This window comes from Cyprinodon tularosa, unplaced genomic scaffold (assembly GCF_016077235.1).
Source record: "Cyprinodon tularosa strain WSP-4 unplaced genomic scaffold, ASM1607723v1 ctg10, whole genome shotgun sequence".
NCBI lineage: Eukaryota > Metazoa > Chordata > Actinopteri > Cyprinodontiformes > Cyprinodontidae > Cyprinodon > Cyprinodon tularosa.
The window spans coordinates 4,008,606-4,019,467 of NW_024037782.1; the positions used below are offsets into that span (position 1 = coordinate 4,008,606).

General features: G+C 36.0%; 1 protein-coding gene across 1 annotated transcript; it reads right to left on the minus strand.

Moving 5' to 3' along the window:
• Positions 1 to 5,962: 5,962 nt before the first annotated feature.
• pxmp4 (peroxisomal membrane protein 4) lies at positions 5,963 to 10,471 on the minus strand. The gene is made up of 4 exons (XM_038306345.1): positions 10,286 to 10,471; positions 10,015 to 10,077; positions 9,721 to 9,919; positions 5,963 to 6,737 (listed from the first exon to the last, which is right to left on the minus strand). The coding sequence occupies exons 1-4, from the start codon at positions 10,396 to 10,398 to the stop codon at positions 6,465 to 6,467; spliced, it is 648 nt and encodes a 215-aa protein (XP_038162273.1). The 5' UTR covers positions 10,399 to 10,471; the 3' UTR covers positions 5,963 to 6,464.
• Between the last annotated feature and the right edge of the window lie 391 nt (positions 10,472 to 10,862).

The following is a 10,862-nucleotide window of genomic DNA, read 5'->3' on the forward strand; positions in this document are numbered from 1 at the left end:
TTCCTTCCTTCCTTCCTAACTAACAGATTAACCTAACAGTCTCGTTTATAGGACTGTGGGAGGAAACTGGAATTCTTGGAGAGACCCCACCTAGAAACAGGAAAAACAGGCAAACTTCATGCTGAAATATCCAAACCAAGAGACTTCTCACTACAATGAAAATATTTTACACATTGTCCTACCATGCTGTCTATCGAAACATTTGCTTCACTAATAATTATACTGATTTGGTTCTCATGTTCTCACAATCATCAGCTGTATTAGTACCAACAGGGTCTGATTGACTCATATTCTCTATTTAAGTACAAGTACAAATATCCATGTTAAAATAGTAAAAGAAAAAAGAAGTACAGAAGCCATTAATTTTAAGCAAAAATGAAAAAGTACAGGTTCCATAATGTCCTTAAGTAAAATGAAGTTTTTGCCTGAAATTATGCAAAAAAAAATTTAAAAACTCTACTCTTCAAATAAAAACTGTTTATGCACAGAAATCCTGGTTAATTAGCTGAACTATTTTAGAGCTCCGGTATTCACAGCAATAAAGTTGCAAATAGCATTAGAACTGAATAAAACTTGAAACATAATCAACGTGTAAAATCGAATACAGGGGACAGGATGGGATTGGATAAGGAATGTTTCAGAATCTGATTCACCATCTGCAAGGTTTTCCAGCACCGTGTCTTCATCCATGTCATTATCAATGTTTTACTCTAAACTGGGCTCCAACTGGAAATATTCTATTTGTGCTCTTGGTTTTTCCTGTTATACTGCAGCTGTTACATCATATAGTTATTAATATAAACAGATCAGACTTTATATATATAGAATTAATAGATCAGCTGCTTCTTGATGGGCCTAAAATTAAAAGGAAGAAGGAGGGATTGAGCCTTTTCTATGGCAGCTCTAAAAATGTGGAACAACCTTCCTTTATGTATTAAAGAGTCTACCTCTTTCTGATTTGAAAGCCTTAGCTCTTGCATTAGCTTTCAACTTACACATAACTACATGAGATGTTGACCTTAGCCTGTCATGTTAAATAGTTTTTATTACAGACATTTGGGGTTCTTATTTTAATTTGGTTATATGTATTTTATGCTTTTATTTTTTTAATTTAATTGAATGCCTTAGATTGAAAACTTTGAATCAATTTGACTGTATGATCTGGTTGAATTGTGAAGTGCCATGAGATGACATGTGTTGTGAATTAGAGCTATGTAAATAAACTGAATTGAATTGAATTAATCGGAGTTGTTGTATTGGTTTGCTGTTGTTCACTGTGCAGCACTTTGGTTCTTGGGAAATGTAAAAGTGCTTCATGAATAAAGTTGAATCGGACTGGAATATCTCTAAAGGTAAAAAGCCAGTTGTGAGAAAGTAAAGGGTAGAAAGTAGAAATATTTGTGTGCAAAATAGCTGCGTAAGTACAGTGAATAAAACACCTCTGTGTAAGAATCCTGATAAATTTGGTTGGCATGTTTAACAAGGGGGCAGAGAAGGGAGACTGACTAGGATCAGTGACTTTAAGGACAATTCTAGAGAAATTATTACCATTACTATCCTTATCATTTACTACTGATTTTTTATGTCAAGTTGAGAAGGTTTGCAATGAATAGACCTCCCCAGCCAAGAAGGTGACACAGACCCTTAACCCAAGGACTCCCAGAATTCTGATTTGGTTCTACATTACTTTATTACATTAGCATCCCTTAGCTCCAAAGGTGGTACAACAATCTGATTGCTAAAGGTCTCTTTCTGTAAACTCGGGGTATGTTCATTCAAGCCAAAAACCACAATGACAACTTTTTCTGACAAGATTAGTTTTCTCCAGAAGAGATTTGTCTAATCAGTCTGGGAGGCAGAGGGATTAGCTAAGAGGATGTCTTCATCCTAGATGATGACACTTGTGGTGCAGATGCTTCATTCTGACCAACACAGTCATTTATCCTTACATGATCAGGTTGTACAGATGCATTTGGAACCGTATGATTTTAACTTTGTCGTGATATGAGAACATTCTAATTAGTTCTCAGTTATGGTTTTAAACTTTTAACACAATAACCTTAATGCCGCTGATGAGTGCATGTAGCTAACATACCTGCCTGGTTATTTTTAGATGGCCATTGCAATCCAAGAGTATATACAAAGTCTGCCATGCATGATTAGCATTGTTCTTCTTTTTTTGAGTTTTTACGGCACTAGTGGCTCATTTTTTTGACAGTATGCTGACACAGTGGAGGTATGACAGACATGCGGCAAAGGACCACAGGTCAGGTTCGAACCTGGGTCCACCGTGTCGAGGACTAAGGCCTCTGCACATGGTTTATGTTTGATAACAACTGGGCCACCGAAGCACACCCAGCATTGTTCTTCTTTGAATAGCTCCATCAACACCTTCTTCTGAGTGGAAAAAAAGGTATGCGAGGACATTATTCAATACATGTGTGGGAGTTTAATGAAAGATAATCATTAGCTGACGCTGAGGCCTACCCTCTGCAAAAAATAAACAAAATAACCTGCTTTACAAGTTGGATTCACCAGATGGATTAAGCTATTGGTAATGATAAGCACGCACATTCTGTGAGATGGGATGAATATTTGGGCAACGAGTGCTGAAACAAAGTCATGCCAATCTGATTTCTGTATATCACCATAAAAGATGAGAGTAATCTTTACAGGTAATGGCCACAATGGATGTAAATTTGTTCATAAGGATGGAAACTGGTGCTTCTTTATGGGAATTGTCATTACCATATAAACTATTAACTATTCAGTGTTTCCTTGATATCTGATTTTCAGCTTATACTTATAGTTGTCTGCAGCAGAGGCCATTGCACCGAACGTGTAATTGAATTTTCCTTTTTGATTTTCAGACTAACATCAGCAAAACCTTACAGTACTTGATGGCAGTTAAGAACCACGTGTATTTAGATTTTGTTTTATTTTACCTTTAACTTCTAGCATGACTTAGAATTGACACATAAAAAAAAATTTGATTATAACTTATACTTATCACTTGAAAAAAAACTGTACAATCCTGGCGTTGGCTGCTCCACTGACGTAAGTCACATTAATATTGGCACGCAAAACAGCAAGTGATTACGACAGCAATATGATTGGGAGACAGGTAGTTACAAATTCCTCTGCTTACTTGGAAATACTTCCTTGTTCAACTGCTGACATTCAAGACTGACTAGACGCTTTCACTGCTCCAAAGAGAGCTTAGAAATAATTTTTATCAGTGATACAACACCATTAATTAAAAAGAAATGTGGGAGAATTTTTTTATTTATTTTTTTTAACCCATGAAAAACAAGACATAACGGATCAGTGGGGCTGTAATATGGCAAAAAAATAACACTATGGGAGGTGCAGTAATTTACCAAAAGGCACTGATGAGGTTCTATATGATGAAATAAGCCTTTTCCTCCTAAAACTTTGTTGAAAAAAGTGTTATGGCATGACACACAACCAAACTGGAAATTTTTGGCAAGAGCCACTAAATAGAAATATTATTGTGTTTTTCATCAAAACTGAAAATAAGAACATTTCCTAATTCTAGTCAATTATAAAAAAAAACTCCAAGTGTTTGTTAGAAAGTTGAGAAAATTAAGGTCAAGCAATAATTAACTTTAGTCCAGAAATACATTGTTTCGTAGCCATTTCATAATAATTTTTCACATGGTGCTTAATGAAGGATAAACTAAAAAAATACACAACAGTTTGTGACACAGAAAAACGACATTAGCATAAATGTAAATCATAATAGCCCTCATCAAACCTAAGAATTAGTGAAATAATGTCTTCAGCTGCTTTTCAAAAGTATCAGCAGAGTCCAAACTCAATAGAAATGGGGGCAGTACGTTCCATCCATGTAGAGAATAAGTCTGGAAAGATAAGTCACTTCTAGTCCTGCCATGTGCGAGACGACGACCTCAGATCATAGAAGGAAGAATCATCTAGTTTAACTGAGAGGTTATTCCAAAACTGTTTTTCATTTTTCAGCTATATACCCATAAAATGGTATCAGAATTGACTCACGACCCAAATATAAGATTGACTATACAAATGTTTCTAAAAACTCCATTAACCAGGTGTGTAATACCCTGACATCCAATGTAGCTCAAAGCGATGCTGTTACATCTTTATTTCACTATAATAACCTTTACATAAACATTTATTATTTAGTTTAACATTCAATTCTATCTGATCAGATCTATCAAATCGTTTAAATATACCATCCAATCATATATATCACTGTCATGAAACCACTGATTGATTTAATTTGAAGACAGTCCCTTAAATTATTGTAAAAGCTAAATCAAAAACGATACCTATATCTAGGAGTCCAGGATATAGGAGTAAACTTCTGCTAGACATGACAGCCTGGTGCCATTGTTTCTTTTTTTTTTTTTTTTTTAGTTCAACTGTACGTGCTTGTTATTTTAAAGGAGAAAAGAAGGCTTATTGGATAAAAACCACAAAAAACTAAAGTAAACATTTTGAAATACAGGACTCTACAGATTGTTTTATCAGTTATACTTAAAAAACTGGATAGTTTGAAGACGTTTCCCTTCCCATCTAGAAAGTTTTCTCAACTCAAAATGTCTGGAACACCTGAGTTCCAGGCTTTATGGAGTAGCCCAACAAAGCCTTTTCATGGCTTAGAAAACATGCAAATTGAACCGAAAAACAGATTCAACTCTATGTAATGGGGAGTCGTTGAGGTCGCTGTTGACCAGCAATACCCGACACTGGCCTATCCTTCTGAAATAGGAGTCCTCAGGGTCATTGTTGGCCTGGCTGACCAGGCGAGATATTTTGGTTCCTTGCATAGAGATGGAGGTTGAGATGATAGTGGGAAGGAACCAAATCTATTGCTGCATTCTAGGTTTTTGAGAGCTGGAGCCTGAGACTACCCCCTCTGTTTAAGGTTGGTTTTTCTCTCTTACATAAATGGCTTCCGTCAAGCTGTATACATTTTATCGTCTGTAGTGTGAGGTTGCAGAAAGCAATTATTCTGGCTTTTCGGGATGAACACAAAACAGGTTTTTAATCGTCCCTCATTGCTGATCATGACACACCTTCAGGCACTTGACATAAACCAACTCAACAGTTGTTAATGCACACCCATTTTTTTGGTGTCCCTTCACTAAAGAATGGGCCTACATGTTCAACGTGTGTGGGAACATTCCGTAATGAAGAACTGTTTATGTCTAATAATAACCAGATGGATGCAACATGTGGGTAATGGTGATTCAAACTGAATTCTCAAACACATTTTTTATTTTTTTTGCACAAATCAAAAATTGCACTATCTGCATTTTGGGAAAGATAAAAAAAAAAAAATATGCAAATGCTTACATAAACTATTTATTGAATTACAATGTATAAAATAACGATGCATAATAAGTCCTACATGAAACATAAATGAATTGCACCATGATTCCCACAGTCAGTTTAGCTTGTTCTCCTCCCTAATGGAATTCATGCATAAAAACTAGTCTTAAAGTGGTGCATGTCCTGATGGACCTGTGTTGTTTTCCAAGAAGCATTAGTGTTAACAAGTTTTTCAGTGGGCCAGAACTGTCCTAAGAAATCCAGGCACATGCAGAGAAGGTCCACAGCAGTACATGCACCACCACCTTTTCTCATTGTGATGGCTGAATCTCAGAACAATTCATTTCTTGGTTAAATGGGAGGGAATCTCTCAGGATTATGGGAATTGTTAAAAAAAAAGAAACAAAAAAAAAACATCTAGTTGTCACTTTATAAAGCTGACAAAATGTACAGAAAACAGTATGAAGAAATTCAAAGCCTTTTTATTAGTGGTATTCATAAATGCTTTGTGTGAAAATTAATGGAAGGATCATTTCAGTTATTATTTTCCTTTTCACTACAAATGTATTCATTCTAGTATGCTCTCTGTGTGTTTTCTAATTAAATCAATTTTTACACAATCACATAGTTTTTAAAAACTTTTATTTCTTGATGTTTTTTCTTAATGTTTTTGTGATTTATTTCTGTCATTTTTTTTAGTTTGATTTAACCAAGCTGTTGAACTTTAAATTACAACATACTTCACGGAATGCTGGGTGTTTGCATTTTAGTCCCAAATCATCAATTCAAACATTTTCTTTCCCACACTTTCAAGCAAAGAGGACATTTTAAAATGATCCCATTCACTTTAATATTGTTTAAAACAATGAAAATAAGAATTCTGCACACAGACAAATCTCAAAAAAACAAAATAATACAAGGCATTGTGCATTTTAAGTCAAAGTAGTGCTTTGCAAATATGATCAAATTTCACAATCATAACTAAATAAATTAAAACATTTTAATTACATGTCATGTTACAGGTTCATATCAAGATACAATTTTAAAATGCAAAAAAAAAAAAAGAAAATGTTAATTATAAAACAATTATACAATCATTTAATCAGAAAGATCAAAATCTGAGAGCTTCATTTCTGAGAACCAGCAGTCCTTGGTTTATTATAAACAAGGAAGTCTGAAATGTCATGCCACACGTTGCTGTCATGATAAAGATAATTCATGGAGGACTGAAGGGAAGGTTGGAGGGTGTGTGGATAATACTCGAACAACCACAACACAATACCCCACACCAGTGTGGCGAAAAGTGGGAAAGGGTCTTTTTTGGGTGCAGGGATGAACCCTTTTTCGACAGCTAGTCGAGACAAGGCGAAGAGGATCCTGGACAGCAGGTACATGTTGATCTGAAGGGATCAGGAGACAAAAGAGAAACTGTTAAACCCAGGAAATCGATCAGCTGCTACAATCATATGGAATAACCTGCATGAAGAAAGGAGTGGGTGAATTAAGTTAAAAGTTAAACCACGACTTTAACTAGTAAATCTACCACAAACAAACCCAAAATTTAAGGTGATTCTATTGAAATTTATTATGTACAATAGGCAATAAAAGATTATAAACCGCTCTTACAAAATACGCTAAACTAATACGTGAACAAATAGATAAAGATTGTGAAAGAGCATGTTAACTTGGAAAAATTGATAAAAATAAATTAAAGTATAAAAGGAAAAAGTTAACTTAATGTAGCTGAAGTCATGGGGTAAAATAATGATAGAACTTTGCATGTAAAAATTCAGTCTTAGGTAAATCTAACCTTTCGTACGAATACTTTAGCACAGTTTAGTATCTTGACAAATTACCAATTGCTGATGGGAACAGATGCTTCAGTCTGCCAATATGCGCTCAAATGCTGCTTGACTAATTGTAGCAATTTACTCAGTGATTCTACGTGATTTATTGTTGAAGCTCTTTCAGGAGAAGTGTATGACAGCATGTTTTCCTAGCAACACACGGTGATAAGCCATTTATCATCTGCAAACTTGTCTATGATGCAAGGAACAAATGCTTCCGTACTAGGTTAACATCCAGCGTGCTGGAATTAGTTCTGATTAGAAGTTAGTGAGGATTCTTCAGTCCATGGTGAATCTCCTCAGAAGTTGCAGAATGACAGCCATTGTTTTTTGTGATCACATGTATGAGATGTTTAGAGCTTAGACCGTCACTGATGCTGATCTTTAAAATTGTGAAGCCATTGACTCTCTCCATAAATTGTCTAAGGTAGACAGGACCTGCTTTTCACCCAACAGCCTTCTTTGGAACACAACATGTTGACATTGTACAGCCAGTTTTCGCAGGATCAACATAAAAAGGCTCCCATCTCTTCATTGTAGGACTCATTTCCATCCAATATGGAGCCATTAACTGTGGTTTGAATAAATATTTAGCAGCAAAATCATTGAACTGGTTGTATTACATAGGGCTAACTACATATCTCTGTTGAATACCAGTTATAGCAAGCAGGTAGGTTAGGTCTCAAAGCTTTATAAGGACTGTCAAGGGAATTAATAACTTGTTTTGTTGTTTTTAATGGGACTTATGATTGATACACTGTGTGCAGAATTATTAAACAAGTTGTATTTTTTTATTATTTTTAAATATTGGGCAACAATTGTGTTCTCAATCAACCCAAAAGATTCCTTAATATCAACGTTTCCTATTTTTTGGAAGTTGTGTTCTTTTTTCAGATTTGGCCATTTTAAGAGGATGTCTGTGTGTGCAGGTAAATATTACTGTGCAGAATTATAAGACAACGTAATAAAAAACAAACATATACCCATCACAACTCAAAATTCAGAACACTTGCAACATTTACAAAAAATAGATCAGTGACCAATAAAGCCACCTTTCTTCACCATGATGCTCAAAAGCCTTCAAAATTCTTCATCCCTAGATTCTTTCAGTGACTTGATCTGTTTGCGATCCACATTGCGTGCAGCAGCCGCCACAGCCTCCCAGACACTGTTCAGAGAGGTGGACTGTTTTCCCTCCCTGTAGATCTCACATTACATGAAGAACCACATGTTCTCAATGGGGTTCAGATCAGGTGAACAAGTGGTCCATGTAATTTTTTTTTTCTCCTTTTAGACTTTTTCTGCCAGCCACGTTGTGGTGCATTTTGATGCATGTGACGGAGCATTGTCCTGCACGAATATCATGTTTTTCTTGAATGATGGCGAATTCTTCTTGTATCACTGTTTCAAGAAGTTGTCTTCCAGAAACTGGCAGTAGGTCTGGGATTGATCTCGACTCCATCCTCAACCCAAAAAGGTCCCACAAGCTCATCTTTAATGATACCAGCCCATACCACCACCCCACCTCCACCTTGCTGGCGTCTGAGTCGATAAGGAACTTGCTGCCCTTTACTGATCCAGCCTCGTGCCCATCCATCTGGCCCATCATGACTCACTCTCATTTCATCACACCAAAACACCTGGGAGAAATCAGTCTTCAGATATTTCTTGGCCCAATCTTGACATTTTGTCTTGTGTGTCTTGTTCAACGGTGGCATTTTTTCAGCTTTCTTTACCTTGGCCAGGTCTCTGAGTATTGAGCACCTTGTGCACTCCAGACATGTTGCAGCTCTGAAATATTGCACAACTGGTGCCTAATGGCTTCCTGTCAGCTTCACGCTTGATCCTTCTCAATTCATGGGTCATCTTGTGTCTTCTTTTTCCAACACGCTTCTTGCGTCCCTGTTGGCCATTTTCCATGAACCACTTGATTGTGCAATGATCCCACTTCAAAAGCTTGGCAATTTCCAAAGTGCTGCACCCATCTGATAATTTTTGACTTTAAAGAGTCTGTCAAATCTCTTTTCTGACCCATTTTACCAAAGGAAAGGAAGTTGCCTAATAATTAAGCACACCTTGTATAGGGTGTTGATGTCATTAGGCCATATGCCTTCTCATTACAGAGATGCACACCACCTGATTTACTTAATTGGTAGTTGGCTTTCAAGCCTATACAGCTTGGAGTAGGAAAACATGTATGGAAAGGATGATGTGGTCGAAGCACTCATTTGCCTAATAATTCTGCACACAGTGTATTTTTAACTAATTAAGTAGTCATTTAAATGTCTTCATCATTTAGTCTAAAATTGCAACTATAGTAGTTATTGTTTCGCATATGTAAACATAAATTAGTAAATGAATAAGTATAAATAAACTACATAAGCATACATAGGCTTTATTAACCCAGAAGGACAAACTCAGTAGAAAAGTTAAATGAACTTCCATCAAGCATTTTTCAGATGCTATTTTTTTCTTGCAGGGAAAAATCTAATGAAGTAACAGACACTTTTGTCCTGGAGAAGCATCCTACATCTACCTGACTGTTGATATTGTTGTTGTCTCCGAACACCAACCATCCTCCAACACAGGCAGCGAGGAAGGAATGGGACTGTAAACTCTTTCCTTGGATCTTCTGCTGTAGGGCTTGTAGTCCTTTGTATGTGAACACAAAGCAGGCCAGGTTCCTAGAGTGGGTGTATGTTGCTTTCAAAATGGCCCGAAGTTTGTCTTTCAAACTGTATTAGAAAAAAACACCAACAATAAAACATCTATTTTTCTCATCAGATGGACATAAAAGGTTGTTAATTCAAGGTCTAAATTAGTTACTCACCTGCCACTTCGAAACAGAAATGTCATTACCAGGGCATGTGGTGCTCTGATCTTTGCTCCATATCTAAAACAATAACTTAATCAATTAAAAACATACCTTATTAAGAGTAAAATAACATTTGCATACACTTGCTAGTTATACATGACTCTACACTGGTTAAAATTAACAAAAGGTGGAACTTCAGCAGGACGATATCTGATGATAGATCTAGGGGAAATATTAAGAGTAAAAGTAAAACAGCTAAGCTAGCTAGCTGCTTGTTATTACTCACACAGCACCGTTCCTGAATCCTTTCACCACTGCCAAGGCTGCCTTATATTTCTCTTGTTGTAAAAGATTATTGATGGTGTACAGGACAGTTCTTATCAGGTCATGATCAGCCATGACTTTCAATCGATCCGAGGGGACACAATTAAAGAATGCAACTTGTGTGTCACACCGAAATTCGACCGCAGATGTACTGAACCAACGCCACAGGTTCCTGAATGATGCCTCTCTTAATATCTGCAGTTTAATTAACTCAAATAAATTAACAACTTTTACATTTCATTTCAGATTAAGTCATAATATAAATACAAACTATTTAGTCATGATAAAAATCTTTTAGAAGAGGTTTGAGAGAATTGGATATCTTATAAAATATATCTCATTAAAGATTAAGAATCACTTGTTCTGGAACTATCAACATATTTTCTTATAGCACTCTGCGTCATGAACTATTGGTGTAGCCTTTTTTATTATTATAGTGAAATAAAAAAAAACAGAATAAAGCAAACTAACATCCATCATTACCTAAGCAACCTTTATCCTTACAGTAAAACTAATATCTGCTTTCCATTTGCTCGAAA

What these genes read in the sequence shown, in the direction of transcription:
- pxmp4 (XM_038306345.1), bottom strand. Translation starts at nt 10,398, where the DNA reads ATGGCTGATCATGACCTGATAAGAACTGTCCTGTACACCATCAATAAT. An exon ending in TTTCTGTTTCGAAGTGGCAG is followed by an intron (nt 9,920 to 10,014) that starts GTGAGTAACTAA and finishes TTTCTAATACAG; the next exon opens with TTTGAAAGACAAACTTCGGG. An exon ending in ACAACAATATCAACAGTCAG is followed by an intron (nt 6,738 to 9,720) that starts GTAGATGTAGGA and finishes TGATCCCTTCAG; the next exon opens with ATCAACATGTACCTGCTGTC.